General features: G+C 43.9%; 2 protein-coding genes across 2 annotated transcripts; one reads left to right on the top strand and one right to left on the bottom strand.

Annotated features, from left to right (window-relative positions):
• The first annotated feature begins 2,622 nt into the window (after nucleotides 1–2,622).
• LOC148198734 (uncharacterized) lies at nucleotides 2,623–6,104 on the top strand. The gene is made up of 2 exons (XM_088115906.1): nucleotides 2,623–4,578; nucleotides 4,612–6,104. Exons 1-2 carry the CDS (start codon nucleotides 2,623–2,625, stop codon nucleotides 5,827–5,829), a joined length of 3,174 nt encoding a protein of 1,057 aa, XP_087972032.1. The 3' UTR covers nucleotides 5,830–6,104.
• Nucleotides 6,105–13,559: 7,455 nt separating this feature from the next.
• LOC148198733 (uncharacterized) lies at nucleotides 13,560–16,971 on the bottom strand. The gene is made up of 2 exons (XM_088115905.1): nucleotides 16,621–16,971; nucleotides 13,560–13,613 (listed from the first exon to the last, which is right to left on the bottom strand). Exons 1-2 carry the CDS (start codon nucleotides 16,969–16,971, stop codon nucleotides 13,560–13,562), a joined length of 405 nt encoding a protein of 134 aa, XP_087972031.1.
• Nucleotides 16,972–16,979: the final 8 nt, after the last annotated feature.

The raw sequence follows: 16,979 nt of genomic DNA, 5'->3' as shown, positions 1-16,979 counted from the left end.
GATGGATGTTGACACCAGATCTGATGCTACACTGCATACCAACTCCGCCATTTTAAGAAAGAAGTCTAGCCTAAGGACACATATTGGAAATTTGACCGGGTCGATAAATTTAGGCTGAAGACTCAAGACCATACAGAGAGAAGCCTTCGGGAGGAAATATGGGAATTTGTTGAGTTTAATGGAGGTGAAAGTACAGTTGCCCGCTATTACAGCTCTAGCTCAGTATTATGATTCTCCCCTGAGATGTTTCACCTTCCAGGACTTCCAGCTGGCGCCAACCGTAGAAGAATTTGAGCATATTCTGGGTTTGCCATTAGAGGGTACCAAGCCATATCAGCACTTGGAGCATCATGCCTCTGTTTCTACCCTTGCTGTTATAATGAAATTACAGCCCAATGAATTGGAGAACCGGTTGATAACGAGACATCAAATTCGGGGGCTGACACAAGGTTACCTTGAACAATATTTGCACGACCTGGGGGATAGGGAAGAATGGGAGACCTTTATGGATGTACTAGCCCTCACTGTGTTTGGCATTGTCCTGTTTCCCAAGCTGGAAGACTTTGTAGATTACACTTCTATTGATGTCTTCGTGGCGAAAAAGACGAGATCAGAAAACCCCGTAACAGCAGTCCTCGCAGATGTGTATGGGACTATGAGTTTTTGCCAGGAGAGAAAAGGGAAGAGGATTCTTTGTTGTTTGCCGGCGTTATATGCGTGGATGACAGCACGAGTATTTAAGGGGGTAGTCGATGTTAGAAGTTCACCTGAGAATCTGTCGCATCAAGGAGGTAATGGGTGGGCTCTTTTCTTTGCCGGTTTGAGAGAGGGAAACGTAAAATGGCGCCTTCCTTGGCTTGAGACTAAACCATCTATCCAACATTGTGGCAACTTCCCTAACATACCTCTCATAGGCGCTAGGTATTGTATTAACTACAACCCTATTTTGGTCCAAAGACAATTCGGATATCCTATGAAGGGAGCGCCTTCACCAGATTATCTCACAGCCTTCTTCATCTACTATGAGGACGGACATTGTACTGAAATGTTGAGGAGAGTCAGAAGTGCCTGGGAAAATGTGGTGCGAGCAGAGAAGGACCTGAGGAGTGGAGTGATGGATAGCAGGGTTAGTTATCATACCTGGATTTTGGAGAGGGTAAGAGAAGTCAAGTTGCCTTTCAAGCCCATCAATGATCAATCGGCGAGTGAAGGGACATTCCAAGCCCCAGAAAGTGAAGAGGTGAAACAGCTGAAGGTTGAGGTGGAGAAATTGAGGGTGAGGAATGCAAGGTTAGAAAATGAATTACAGAAGGCTCGCAATGATTTTGTGGATATGAGGAATGATAACGAAGAAAAGTCACGGGCTTATGAAAACATTGTCAAAAGCCAGAAAGCAGAGAGAGATTATACATTCCGAGTAAAACAGGATCTTGCGGCCGCAAGTAAGGAGTTATCCATGAGGGTGAATGAGAAGAATGTGGCTTTAGAAGAGGGCAGACAGTGGAAACAACTCTATGAAGAAGCCAAGAGGGATAAGAGGGAAGCCCTAAAAAGACTAAGGGAAGCGCAAGTCCAAGTACAAGAATCGGGGCATCAAATGAAGGAAATGGCTACATCATTTGAAGCGGAGTTGAATCAGGAGCGCTGGAAGCTGGCAGAGGCTGAAGGGGAATATCGAGCCATGTTAAAGCAAATGGAGGATTACATCGAGGAGCAGGAGGAGCGATGGAGGTCGATGGATTTTGAAGAAAGGCATCAGGCCTTGATAAAGCGAATGAAAGAGCACATCGCAGAGCAAGAAACGGCCGTAAAGCATTGGAAGGAAAGCTTCTCTCAGTTGGCTGCTTTGGCAAATGGGGCAATTGAAGACATCCCCAGAATGGTGTCGGAAGCTGAAGCGAGTACCCACTTTTATAGCCCACCAGTAGAGATAGAGCTTTTTATTAATCACTGTAAACAGTTGATAGACGAGATGAAATCCCTCATCACTCGGGATAGGAATTGATGTATTTAGGGATCTTTATGATTTGTTTCCTGTAAGAAATGTAATGAACTTGTTTCCTTTTAAATGAAAAGGTGTGGGATGCTGTTTAGCATCTGCTTGTGTTAATTTCCATCAGTGATGTCATTACAATATTGTGATTTCCCCCTATTACTAGCATGCATCATCTTTTCTTTTGTTCAGCATGTTTCATTTCCATCTAATTAATTAAAATAATAAAGCAGTACGCGTGAGAAAAAACGACGACCAAATTTCCACGACATCCCTACCGGACCCGGGCAAACTCAAAAGCCATGGCAAGCTGGGAGGAGTCACAGGAGTCTCTCAAAACGGATGTTGGCCAGTTGAAGGACCAGATCGGCCAGATCTTGGCGACGCTTGAATCCATGAAGACTGCTGGAGAGTCTTCATCTACGCATGTTGGGGGGAATGCTCACCCTTATCCTCAAATGTTCAACGCTGCGAGCCAATCAGTTCCTTTCCCACTGTATGGTTTACCTCCGGGTTACGCTCCTCCTGTAGGAGAGTACTCAGAAGCTGAGCACGCTTCATTCTCGTTTCCCGCGACTGTCAATATACCACCGATCGGCACTCAGGGACCTGTCTTAGTGTCGGCTCCTATGGTGGGCACGGGAATGAATGAGACCAACACCACTGATGGAATTCGGGTGACCCCAGTACCGCCTGTGGTTGCTAGGGAGGATTTTTCAGCCGAAGCTGCACCACACGCCACGGTGGTTGGGGGATTCGGTAGCCTCGTTGGAGCTACGGGTAGGTTGGAAAGTCTGGAGGCGAGGTTGAGAGCTGTTGAGGGAGTTGAGAGCTACGGGTTTGGAGATGCGGCCAGATTGAGTTTGGTTCCGGGCTTGAAAATCCCGCCTAAGTTCAAGGCGCCGGAGTTTGAAAAATATAGGGGTAACACTTGCCCTAAAAGCCATGTGACCATGTACTGCAGAAAGATGGCTGCGTATGCTCATGATGAGCAGCTACTCATCCACGTTTTCCAGGAAAGTTTGGCTGGGGTGGCATTGAACTGGTACACCCACCTAGAGCCATACCGAATTCGTTGTTGGGCGGATCTAACTGACGCCTTCGTAAAACAATATGTATACAATACTCATGTTGCTCCGGACCGTCTGCAGCTGCAGAATATGACAAAAAAGGACAATGAAACTTTCAAAGAGTACGCCCAACGATGGAGAGAGTTGGCTGCGCAAGTTGAGCCGCCGTTGTTTGACAAAGAGATGGTGTCGATGTTCGTAAACACACTCCAACCGCCGTTTTATGAGCATATGGTTGGAAATGTATCTGTCAATTTTGCTGACACCATCATCATTGGTGAGAGGATAGAAATTGGATTGAAAAACGGGAAGATAGCATATGGCCCACCTGCAGCTACAAACTACAAAAAGCCCAGTTTCAATCAGGGGAAGAAAAAAGAGGGGGAGGTACATGCTGCGTCGGTAATGCCTGTATGGAGAGGACGAGCTCCCAATCCTAATTATCGACCATACTTAAACCCACCTCCTTACGCTGCTAACACCACGTTTGCTCACCAAGCTAGGCCTCAACAACAACAAGCGTATTATCCACCGCAGCGTATCCCAACCGAAGCTCCAAGACCGGCCGCAAACATGGGCCCAAATCTGAATGTGGGTCACAACAACAACCCAAGGGGAAGTCAGTTTGTTAGGTTCACCCCGATCCCTATGACCTACACTGAATTGTTACCGAACCTAGTCAAAAAGGGTCTGGTCGCCATTTGCCCGATGAAGCCTGTACAGCCGCCGTACCCTAGGGGTTATGACGCAAATGCCAGGTGTAGTTATCATGCAGGAGGCATTGGCCACTCGACCGAAGGATGTATGGCTCTCAAATACAAAGTTCAGGCTCTGATAGATTCGGGTTGGTTAAAGTTTCAAGAGGACCAGCCCAACGTCAATACTAATCCATTGTCCGGGCACGGGAGTTCCTCGACGAACGCCGTCGAGGTTGGAAACCATGATCTGATAAGAGATGTGGGCGAAATCCGAAGTTCTAGGAGGTTTATCTTTGAAGCTTTGTTGAAGAAGGGCCTAGTGAAGGGCGATTATGATCTGGGTATAACGTGCGCACTCCATCCGGAGGCCGGGCACTCTATTGAGGAATGTATGGAATTCGAGATTTTTCTACAAGACTTACTTGATAGAAATCTGATGCAAGTGTGCCGCAAGGTCAGAGAGGAAGAAGTGTTTGCACAAATTGGTGGAGAATCTGATGTGACTCTACCCGAACCTTTGGTGATCCATTTTACTAGGACCACCCCTGCACTGGTAACTGAAGGAAATCCGTCTGTGGTCATCCGAGTGCCAACTCCTTTCCCTTATAAGAACGAGAAAGCCGTCCCATGGAGATATGGGGCAACTGCATTAGATGAGGGAGAATATGCAAATCCGACTGTGGAAAACATATCAGGCATTGGTGGGATGACCAGAAGTGGTAGAATCTTTACACCACCAGAATTGGCGAGAGAAAGAACCAATGATAGGGAAGCATCAATGGCTGCAAAAGCAAAGGAGTTCTTGAGGGGGAAGAACGTGGAGGCCGAGGAAACCCCCAACACAGAGGAGAAGAGGGAAATATCTGAAGAAGAAGTTGGTGAATTCCTAAAGTTCATACAACAGAGTGAGTACAAAGTGGTGGAACAGTTGAATCGCATGCCTGCCCGGATCTCCTTGCTAGAATTACTCATGCACTCTGCCTCGCACCGAAAGTTGTTGATGAAGATACTCAGTGAGGCTCATGTAGAACAAGGTATTTCTCTGAACAAGTTCGAGGGCATTGTTGGCAACATCGTCGCTAATAATTACCTCACCTTTACTGATGAGGAGATACCCACTGAGGGGAGAGGGCATAACAAGGCTCTTCATGTCTCTGTGAAATGCCTGGATCACGTTATAGCGCGTGTCTTGGTGGACAATGGCTCCTCTCTGAACGTCATGCCAAAATCGACATTGGAGAAGCTCCCCTGTGATGGAATGCATATGAAGCCGAGCTCTATGATTGTGAGGGCATTTGACGGCAGTAAAAGGGTAGTGATGGGAGAGATTGAATTGCCCGTTCAAGTCGGTCCTTGTGTCTTTCAAGTGACCTTTCAAGTTATGGATATCCTCCCGGCTTATAGCTGTTTGTTGGGTCGCCCGTGGATCCATTCTGCAGGAGTTGTGCCTTCCACACTACACCAAAAGCTGAAATATGTTATGGGAGATAAGCTGGTGATAGTATCAGGAGAGGAGGACCTCCTTGTGAGCGGACCATCATCCTCCCGTTATATTGAAGTAGCCGAGGAAGCTCTCGAGGCAACTTTCCAATCTCTGGAGATCGTGGGAAACACCTACGTGGAGCCATTCGCGATCAGTCCACATCTGTCACGTGCTTCTATCATGATGGCCAAAGTCATGTTAAAAGAAGGTTACATGCATGGGAAAGGTTTGGGTAGGTATGGACAGGGGCGAGCATTCCCTCTGGAGGTCGTCGAGAACAAGAATAGGTATGGCCTGGGATACAAGCCCACCAAGGAGGATAGGAGAAGGTTGATAGAAGAAAGGAGGGAGCGCAGTCTGGCTCGGATGGAAAGACGAGAGCCCAAAGTGGGAAGAATTCGTATCTGTGACCTCAAGGAGAGCTTTCGCAGTGCTGGTTGGGTTAACACTGGCCACATAGCAGCTGTGGGAGATGAAGATGGATCGGAAGGTTCCAGTTTCGTGTGGGCCTGCTCCCCGGATGCACGACTCGACAACTGGGAGATGCTGGATTTGCCCGTGATGCTTAATTTGAATAAGATGTAATAACTTTAATTAATCCTATAGCTTTGCCCGGGGCTTTAGGATTCATGACTTACGGGTTGACGCTTTTAGTTTATTATGCTCAGCGCGATAATCAAAGTGTGTTTGTTTGTGTTTTATCATCATTTTGCATTCCTCGTCGTTTTTCGTTTATTTATTTCCTTTTCATAAACTCAAATAATGCAGATATGACAATGAATGTTTTGAAAGTAATTATGTTGATATTCCTGATTTTGGGCGCCCTGTCAATAATACGGAAGATGATTGTGATGATGACCCGGAACCCCCTCCTGAACTGTTGAGACTAGTGGAACAAGAGTGTAAGGAGATGAAACCTCACCAGGAAGATGTTGAAGTACTCAATTTAGGGAATGGGGATGAGGTAAAGGAGGTGAAGATAGGTACAGCCATGAAAGCAGAAGTGAAAGAAAAATTGTGTGACTTATTGAGGGAGTTCAGGGATGTGTTTGCTTGGTCTTACAATGACATGCCAGGCCTCGATACAGATATTGTACAACACAAGCTCCCGCTCAAGCCGGATTGCCCACCGGTAAAGCAAAAGCTAAGAAGGATGAAACCGGAAATGTCCTTGAAGATCAAGGAGGAGGTACAGAAGCAATTCGATGCAGGGTTTCTAGCTGTGGCGAGATACCCAGAATGGGTAGCAAACATTGTACCGGTGCCTAAGAAGGATGGTAAAGTTCGGATATGTGTCGATTATCGAGATTTGAACCGCGCAAGCCCAAAGGACAATTTCCCATTACCACACATCGACACCCTGGTTGATAATACAGCCAAGTATTCACTGTTTTCGTTCATGGATGGTTTTTCGGGGTATAACCAGATCAAGATGGCGCCAGAAGATATGGAAAAGACTACTTTTATTACATTGTGGGGCACATTTTGTTATAAAGTGATGTCTTTTGGACTCAAGAATGCTGGGGCAACATATCAAAGGGCGATGGTGGCACTTTTCCATGATATGATGCACAAGGAGATTGAAGTTTATGTGGACGACATGATCGCGAAGTCCGAATCAGAAGAAGAACACGTCCTCAACTTGAGAAAGTTATTCGAGAGATTGAGGAAGTATAAGCTTAGGCTGAATCCCGCCAAATGTACATTTGGAGTGAAATCCGGGAAATTGTTGGGCTTTATTGTCAGCCAGAGGGGGATAGAGGTGGATCCAGACAAAGTGCGAGCGATAATGGAAATGCCTGCGCCTAAAACGGAAAAAGAAGTTCGAGGGTTTTTGGGTAGATTGAATTACATCGCTAGATTCATCTCCCACTTAACTGCTACTTGTGAACCACTGTTCAAGTTGTTACGAAAGAATCAGGCTGTGGTGTGGAATGAGGATTGTCAGGCCGCTTTTGAGAGAGTCAAACAATACTTACAAAACCCTCCTGTATTACGTCCACCAGAACCAGGAAGGCCACTCATTTTGTATTTGACTGTATTGGACAAGTCAATGGGTTGTGTGTTGGGTCAGCATGATGAGGATGGCAAAAGAGAGCACGCTATATATTACTTGAGCAAGAAGTTCACAGACTGCGAACAACGATATTCATCGTTAGAGCGGACTTGCTGCGCATTGGCGTGGGCCGCTCATCGTTTAAGGCAATACATGTTGAGTCATTCTACATGGTTGATATCCAAGATGGATCCTATCAAGTGTATTTTTGAAAAGCCTGCTCTTACTGGAAGGATAGCTCGATGGCAGATGCTATTGTCAGAGTACGACATCGTATATGTCACTCAAAAATCTGTCAAGGGTAGCGCACTAGCAGAATACCTGGCTCATCAACCCCTTTGTGATTATCAACCAATGCAACCTGAATTTCCTGATGAGGATATCATGGCTCTATTCGAAGAGAACAAAGAAGACCGAAACGAAAAAGCATGGACGGTGTTATTCGACGGAGCCTCGAATGTGATGGGACATGGAATAGGGGCAGTGCTTATCTCCCCAGAGCGTCAGTATATACCAATGACGGCAAGGTTGTGTTTTAGCTGCACAAATAACATCGCTGAATATGAAGCCTGTGCTATGGGTATTCGAGCAGCAATTGAGTCTAAGGCAAAAATTCTGGATGTGTATGGAGATTCGGCTTTGGTCATCCATCAACTGAAAGGAGAATGGGAAACTAGGGATACAAAATTAATTCCCTACCAAGCTTACATCAGGGGATTAATGGAGTATTTCGATTCCATCACATTTAACCATATACCTCGAGAAGATAATCAATTAGCAGACTCACTGGCCACCTTGTCGTCAATGTTTGAGGTTGATCAAGATGCAGAATTACCAAAAATCAAAATGAAAAGCCATGCAGAGCCAGCATATTGCCACTTCATCGAGGAGGAGTTAGACGGTAAGCCTTGGTACTTTGATATCAAGCGTTATCTTAAAACCCGAGAATACCCTGAGGATGCGTCTGAAAACGATAAAAGAGCACTAAGAAGGTTGGCCGGCAGTTTCATCTTAAGTGGGGATGTTTTATACAAGAGAAACCATGACATGGTCCTCCTCAGATGTGTGGATGCAAAGGAAGCCGAGTTGATATTGAAAGAAGTGCACGAAGGTACATTTGGTACACACATGAATGGACATTCGATGGCCAGGAAGATCTTAAGAGCTGGTTACTTCTGGTTGACCATGGAAAACGATTGTTGCATACACGTGAGGAAGTGTGAGAAATGTCAGATATATGCAGATAATATCAATGTGCCACCCACTACTCTGAACGTGTTGTCTGCACCATGGCCATTTTCGATGTGGGGAATAGATGTCATCGGAGCTATAGAACCAAAAGCGTCAAATGGACATCGCTTCATACTAGTCGCAATCGACTATTTCACCAAGTGGGTTGAGGCTGCTTCGTATGCCAACGTGACTAGAAAGGTTGTGGTTAGATTCATAAGGAAGGAGTTGATCTGTAGGTATGGGCTACCTAACAAGATCATCACTGATAACGCTACCAACCTGAACAATCAGATGATGGCGGAGTTATGTGAGGAATTCAAAATTCACCACCATAATTCCTCTCCTTATCGTCCAAAGATGAATGGGGCAGTAGAGGCTGCTAACAAGAACATCAAGAAGATTGTGCAGAAGATGGTGGTCACCTACAAGGACTGGCACGAAATGCTTCCTTTCGCTTTGCACGGATACCGCACATCAGTACGAACATCAACTGGGGCCACGCCGTTCTCGCTAGTGTATGGGATGGAAGCGGTACTTCCATTTGAGGTCGTAATTCCCTCCTTACGCGTGTTAATGGAAACTAAGTTAGAGGAAGCTGAGTGGGTTCAAACCCGATTCGACCAACTCAACCTTATCGAAGAGAAAAGGTTAACAGCAGTGTGTCATGGACAGCTGTATCAAAGGAGAATGAAAAAGGCGTTTGACAAAAGGGTGCACCCAAGAGAGTTTCATGAAGGCGAACTGGTGTTGAAGAGGATTTTGCCCATCCAAAAAGATCATCGAGGCAAGTGGACCCCAAACTATGAAGGGCCATTTGTGGTGAAGAGAGCATTCTCTGGTGGGGCACTAATTCTCACAAGGATGGATGGGGAGGAATTACCGTTACCGGTTAATTCTGATGCGGTCAAAAAGTTCTATGTATGATGATTCTGTGATAGGGGTTGTCGTTAGCGAATATTAACATTGCCTTTTAAATTGTTGCAATCTGTGTTATTTCATTCAATAAATACCGCATATTAATTTTTGTTCATACTTTCTGAAATTATTGCATGTCGCGCTGAGCTGTTTAGGTAAATAAAGAGGATTGAAAACGAAAAATAATCGAACGAATGTCAATAAAAGCATCACGGGTATTCAGTCGGCTTAGCTCGGTCCTGGTGGGTGTCGTAAAAATTAAAAAAGGTAAATAATAATAAAAATAAAAATGAAGAAAAAATAAAAAAAAAAGCAAAAGAAAAGACACATGTTGAATTCGTTGTCAATGAGGTTGTCAAGGGCGTAGTGTTTTCGAAAAGCAAAAGCAAAATAAATTTTGAAAATACCAAAGTTGGGTCTTCTCCTGATGCAAGGTTTCGGGGGTAACCATCGTTCTTTTCCAGCTAGAGCATCTGCATTCATACTACTTGAACCCTCAACCTTTTCATTTCCCATTAAAACAAAGGGTTGTCATGAATACAATACTGGGGCAGTGTTCATCATGGTACACATCCCCAACGATCTGTTGATTGGGAGATAAAAAAAAAAAATAAAAAAAAATAATAAAAAAAAAAGAAAAAAAAACAATGAAGTCGATGTGTCAACCACTACCGAGTTTTATTCCAGGGCTAAGGTCGCGAGAAAGTAAGGTAAGCAAAGATTCAGAGTGACGTATGGCCATTTTTTCTTTATCCAAACGTTAAAAGAAGTTTATCCAATTGCACCCCTTTTGAGCCATAAATTATATTTGTTTTCATCACCCCCGACAAGAATCATTAGCACATCGATGTCAACCTAAAAGGTACATCAAGGGCATCCGAAATCAAGGAGGGGATTTCTGAAAAAAAAAGAGAGAAGAAGGAAAAAGAAATAAAAAAATATATAAAGTCTCAAAGAAGTACACAACAGAGACAACGAAGCAAGCGACCCAAAAGGGGAAGAAAAGAAAGAAAAAAACAGTAATGAAAAAAGGATGCCCGAAGTTTCAAATCTTTAGGGATAGTTGACTCGACACCTTGCAAATGATTCTTGTTGAAACAATTTAACCGCCAAACACTTATTTGAGCCTTCATTATCCATTTCTTTCAAAACCCTTTGACCTTTGGCCACGGTACAAGCCAATAAAAGTCCACGCTGACTGAAGACTGTTTGTCCTAATCTTTCTCACGATTTTAACCCTGAAACGAAATGATGTGGTGAATGACACAATCACTCAAAAGAACAAAAAAAAGAAGGAAAGAAAATGAAACAAAAAAAAAAAAAGAAAAAAAAGACAAAAAATGTGAAGTCTCCCCGTCAATCAAGAATCGCCAAATTGGGGCAATCCTTCCTACCCGAACCTTTCCCCCTCTCCAAATCAAGTTTACTATACGTAACAAAGTTGGGGCAGCCCTTGCGGGCCATGCATGTGTAGGTACTAACAACACCTCCCAATGTAAGAAAAATTCAAATGCTAACCTTACCCCCAGGTAGTCATTCAACCATCCACCTTTCATACTCATCTCCCGCACCTTTTCAGGTTCAAGCTAGTGCTAGAGGGAATTTGAACCCCTAGTTACGTTCTCTTCCTTTCATCAAAGAACCCACTGCTTCTTGACATTATTTTGATTGAATGCATTTCGAACGTACATCGCGTTTGACGTCAACATTGACAACGAATTCCAAGCATAGAATTTTCACAAAAAAAAAAAAGAAGAAAAAGGGTGTAAGAAAGAGAAAGCGAGAGCAAAAGAAGGGAACGAAACCAATGGCTCATATGCATTCATGCACCATCATAACATAACATCATTTCATAGAAAGCAAAGAAAATTGTTCAAAAATCCGTAAAGGGAAAATGAAGTGGTGAAAAAGGTTAGCAGACCTTTATATCTAAATCTCTCTAATGTTTTGCTCAGTATCTACCAATGTTTCTTCAAAAAAAATCTGAATCCCAGAGTTGTTTCTACGATAGCTCACCTCACACACAGTCATCCATAGGGTTTGTACACCCTCCACGAGGTTGGTACACCTCACATCATTTGTTCAGGGTTTGTACACCCTCCACGAGGTTAGTACACCTCGTATCATTCACCCACAGGGTTTGTACACCCTCCACGAGGTGAGTACACCTCACATCATTTGTTCAGGGTTTGTACACCCTCCACGAGGTTAGTACACCTCATATCACTTGTTCAGGGTTTGTACATCCCCCCACGAGGTTAGTACACCTCATATCATTTGTTCAGGGTTTGTACATCCCCCCACGAGGTTAGTACACCTCACATCATTCATACACAGGGTTTGTACACCCTCCACGAGGTTAGTACACCTCATATCATTTGTTCAGGGTTTGTACACCCTCCACGAGGTTAGTACACCTCATATCATTCATCTACAGGGTTTGTACACCCTCCACGAGGTTAGTACACCTCATAGCATTCATCCACAGGGTTTGTACACCCTCCAAGAGGTTAGTACACCTCATATCATTCATCCATAAGGTTAGTACACCTCATATCATTTGTTCAGGGTTTGTACACCCTCCACGAGGTTAGTCCACCTCATATCATTCATCCATAGGGTTGGTACACCCTCCACGAGGTTATTAGACCTCATTCACTTCCATAGGGTTGGTACACCCTCCATAATGTCTACACACCCCAATTCTCTTAGCCTTGTTCATTTTGTTTAGATTTCCCTGTTTATTCCTCTCTCATTCTGTTTGAAATCCAGACGAAATTAGTATTTCTATCTTTACTTATCTTTTACTCTGATAATATAAAAACGTCGTTTGTCATATTATCTAGTAAAATCTAAGTAAAGAGGGGCAGCTGTCAATACCGAATTTCGTCCGGATTGATTTTTGACTTTACTATTAATGTGTTCTCCTATGTTTATTTATTTAGTTTTATTTCTTTATCAATTTCATTTTTATTTTTATTTTTATTTTCGTTTTTATCCCTTTTACTATTTATTTATTTTTTGTTATCTATTATTATTTTGTATTTATTCTATCTTTATTTATATAAATCATCTTATTTTATTTTGTTCTCCCTTTTATTTATTATTTCCTTTTTGTTTTGTTTTACCTCTTTATATTTTATTTTATTTTAATATAATTAATATAACTAAAAAAAACGACAAGAAGAAAAAGGCATTTTTGTTTTTTAGTAAAAAGAAAAAAAAAAAAAGAAGAGAAAGGAATGTTTGGGGTTAGGAGACAGGGTACGGGGTGCGCGTGTTGGAAGGAAGGGGAGCAGAAAACCGTTTCTGCAGGACGCGGGGTGATGGCAGAGGCGCGATTTGGATGTACGATTTTGGTACAGAGAATGACAAAAGACAAAGACGGAGAGAATTGCAAAGGACACAGAGAGTAGAGAGAAGGAAAATTCTGGAAGGGAGCACAGAAAAGCAGAGAGAAAGGGGACCTTCAACTTCACTGGATAATCATCCATTGCCGAGAAGGAGCCATTGGCACCTGCAAAGAAGAACAAGAGACATTATTTACAACAAAAAAGAAAGGGAGCAATCGAAGGAATAGGAGGGAGAAGGTTTTAATCAGAAGAGGAAGGTTACTAGAAATTACAAAGAGAAGAAAACTTGAATGCAAAAGGTAAGTTCCTCTTCTTAAAGCTTCACTGCTAATGGTAGACGTTTTGTCATATGTGTATGTTGGGTGATATGTGCTCCTATTTATTTCCATCTGATGATGATGATTTGGTCTCACATCTGTTTATGCTTCGTGATGTCTGCTTTTGTTTGTTTCCCTTTAAGTTGATTTGGCCTCGTATACTGCTTGTCACCCATCCTAATAACAAAAACATGCCTCACCACCAACCTGCAAACTGATATCCCCTCACCCAATCTGCAACCGTCATCCATTCCCTGTTGCTACAGCTGCCTTTCATCTACAAGAGGCAAAGAAAACCATCCAAAGCCATAACCACGTGAAGAAAACCAAAAAATTCAGTTTCTGAAGCCATATCGTCATTGGGATAGTATCTGGAATGGTATTTGTTTCGTTGCATTTGGCTGTGTTCTGTAACTTCGTATGGATGCCCTCCCTTGCCACTCATTTATCCCCAACTCCAACACCATGAATATGGTTTTTGCTGTACCCCATCACCTGAAAAGTAGAGAATCAATTATCACATTCCCACTCATACGCACACAAACACCTTCCAATGCATATCCTGTACAATGAAGCTATAAAATCCATTTTCGGTCTCTCCTTTTCGAAGACATGGAGCAGCGAGCTCTCTGATTTTCCATAGTCTTCAATGTTTTTGTTCATCAACCAATTCCATACAAAATCAGATTTGAACCAGTGAATAGCAGCCAATAAGAAAACCAGGACGGAGAGGGAGGAAAGTGACACTGGTGGCGCCGGTGAAGAAGCGCGCTCCAGCTAGAGGCGACGGTGGTCGGCTCTGGCAGAGGCGGCGGCAGGAGGTGCCCAAGGTGGAAAAGCCTCAACCCTAGGCTAGTGCGAGAGAGAGAGGGGGAGAGAACGCCGTGGCCGGCCGTGGTTCCGGCGGTGCTTGGGGTCGCCGCCGACGCCGAGACGGGTGGAAGGTGGTGGCGCGGTGGCTGGTTGGAAGAAGTAGTGGCGCAGGTGTTCAAGGGAGGCAATCCCAGCCCTAGCTTTTCCTGATCAGAGAGGAAGAGACCTGGGTCTCGATGGAGGGAGGCAGCTTTGAGTGTAGAGTCAGAGAACCCCTAGGGGAATTCTAGGTTAGCAGCCACCCGGGTGGGCCAAGCCCAGAACGAGCGCACGTTATCTGGCCTTTTTCGAGCGTGCGTCACCAATTTCCCTCACCTTCACAACGAACGCTCGTCCGTAGCGAGCGTTCGTCATCAATTTCCCACATCTTCCCAACGAACGCTCGCCAATAACGAGCGTTCGTCATCCAACCTGAACTTCCCAACGAACGCTCGTCCATAACGAGCGTTAGTCATTAATTTCCCTCATCTTCCCAACGAATGCTCGTCCATAATGAGCGTTCGTCATCAACTTGCCACGTCTTCCCAACGAACGCTCGTCCATAACGAGCGTTGGTCATTAATTTCCCTCATCTTCCCAACGAACGCTCGTCCATAACGAGCGTTCGTCATCAACTTGCCACGTCTTCCCAACGAACGCTCGTCCATAACGAGCGTTCGTCATCCAGCCTCATGTTCTCAACGTCCGTTCGTCATCCAGCCTCATGTTCTCAACGTCCGTTCGTCATCTTCAAAATGAGCGCTCGTCATTCTGCCTCCCTTTCCAAGCGGTCGTTCGTCAATTCCTCAACGAACGCTCGTTACCCAACGAGCGCTCGTCCTTCAGCCTCGTTTCCCAGCGTCCGCTCGTCCCCCAACGAGCGCTCGTCCTTCAGCCTCGTTTCTCAACGCGTTCACCATCTCCCTAACGAACGCTCGTCCACAACGAGCGCTCGTCTTTCAGCCACGTTTCCCAGCGTCCTTCAGCCCAATTCCCCAACGAACGCTCGTCCCCCAACGAGCGCTCGTACTTCAGCCTCGTTTCCCAGCGTACGTTCACAATCTCCCCAACGAACGCTCGTCCACCACGAGCGCTCATCCTTCAGCCTCGTTTCCCAACGTCCGCTTGGCCCCCAACGAGCGCTCGTTCTTCCCCATTCTCAACGTACGTTCGTCCTCCTCATTCTCAACGAACGTTCGTTCATCCCCGAAACGAACGCTCGTTATTTCACTGATTCCCCCCAACGCTCGTTCTTTCTCCCCACTTTCAGCGAACGTTCATTAATTCCCCCAACGCTCGTTATTTCTCCTCATTCTCAACGTCCGTTTATGATCCACCCAACGCTCGTTATTTTTATTTGTTTGTTTTTCTTATTTTATTTTATTCTATTTCATTTATTTTTGTCTATCTTATTTCATTTGTCTTATTTATTATTTTTAGTTTTATTTTTTTATTTTTATTTATTATTTCATTTTGTGCTATCTACTTATTCTAGATATTTACTTATCCTAAAAAATATATATTTAATAATGCAATATTTACAATTTAAATAAAGGAATTTATAAAGATATGTTTTTAAGGGTTTAGGCACATGTGTGATCGCACGCATCGTCCTTGTGCTGAAAACCTTTTCTCTTTCTTAAATAAAATTACAAAATATGTTTTGAAGGTTTAGGCACATGTGTGATCGCACGCATCGTCCTTGTGCTGAAAACCTTTTCTCTTTCTTAATTGAAATTACAAAAAATATGTTTTGAAGGTTTAGGCACATGTGTGATCGCACGCATCGTCCTTGTGCTGAAAACCTTTTCTCTTTCTTAATTGAAATTACAAAAAATATGTGTTAAAGGTTTAGGCACATGTGTGATCGCACGCATCGTCCTTGTGCTAAAAACCTTTTCTTTTCCTTAAGAAAAATTAACAAAAAATATGTTTTAAAGGTTTAGGCACATGTGTGATCGCACGCATCGTCCTTGTGCTAACAACCTTTTCTCTTTCTTAAACAAAATACAAAAAAAGGTATAGAATCTTCAAAAAACCCGAAAACTTCAACAATTTTAAACAACAAATAGTCTTGCTACCCAGAACTACGTAACCCTTGATTCTCCATCGAAAGTGGAGATACGTAGGAGCAAGGCTAGCCCTTGTCAGGTTCACTTTCCCAAAAATCCAAATTTATCCACAATCATTTTCCAAACAAAATTTTCTAAACAATTTTCAAGCAAATTTTCAAGCAGTTTTCTAAAAGAACTACGTAACCCTGATTTCTCATTTTGAATGAGAATACGTAGGAGCAAGGTCAATCCTTGTCGGGCCCAAAAAACTAAAAAATATGTTTTGTTTATTTTAGAATTTTATTTTAGGGGATAGTTAAACATTTTGAAAATCACATCATATTCGTGCATTTAGTTAAAGGTACTGCCTTAGGGCAGGCGTTGTGGGGTGCTAACACCTTCCCCACGCGTAACCGACTCCCGAACCCAATCTTTGGTTTTCGTGGACCGTGCTTTATCGTTTTATGGTTTTTCCGTAGTTTTCCATAATAAACTATGGTGGCGACTCCAAATCTCTTTTCAAAACCCGCGATTTCTTTTTGGATCGTCGTCCCGTCGCGATTCCGGTTGCGACAACAGGAGATGCACTTCTTGACAAATGTTTCACAATCGTGGTCTAGTGTAGGCCAGTAATATCCTGCGCGGAGAACACGTGCTCTCAAGGTCCTCTTGCCAGAGTGAAAGCCGCATATCCCGGTGTGCAGCTCGCGCAGTACATAGTCTGCCTCTTCCTCTGATATGCATTTCAACAGAGGAGTGCTATGGCCGCGACGGTATAAGTCGTCTCCTATATACAGAAAACGTGCAATGCGTTTGGACTCAGCCACAGTAATGCTATCGCCCTTATCCTGCCTCTCCATGAGATCTTTGACTTTCTGCTGCCAGTCTGTTACGGGTGTCGACACATTGGTGACAAAAGCTTCCACCACAGGACGGTCGAGCGTCATCCTAATAA

The sequence above is a fragment of the Vigna umbellata genome, chromosome 5 (genome assembly GCF_029865625.1).
Source record: "Vigna umbellata cultivar VRB3 chromosome 5, Vumbellata_1.0, whole genome shotgun sequence".
NCBI classification, from domain to species: domain Eukaryota; kingdom Viridiplantae; phylum Streptophyta; class Magnoliopsida; order Fabales; family Fabaceae; genus Vigna; species Vigna umbellata.
The sequence above is the reverse complement of the archived record's forward strand: the minus strand, read 5'-3'. Positions and strand labels throughout refer to the sequence as shown.

Bases quoted from the DNA above. Each gene is read 5' to 3' on its own strand.
- LOC148198733 (XM_088115905.1), bottom strand. From the start codon at position 16,971: ATGACGCTCGACCGTCCTGTGGTGGAAGCTTTTGTCACCAATGTGTCG. The intron at 13,614-16,620 runs GTCAAGAAGTGC...TCTACTTTTCAG, and splicing joins ACCACGATTGTGAAACATTT to GTGATGGGGTACAGCAAAAA.
- LOC148198734 (XM_088115906.1), top strand. From the start codon at position 2,623: ATGGTGGGCACGGGAATGAATGAGACCAACACCACTGATGGAATTCGG. The intron at 4,579-4,611 runs GTGGAGGCCGAG...AACACAGAGGAG, and splicing joins AGTTCTTGAGGGGGAAGAAC to AAGAGGGAAATATCTGAAGA.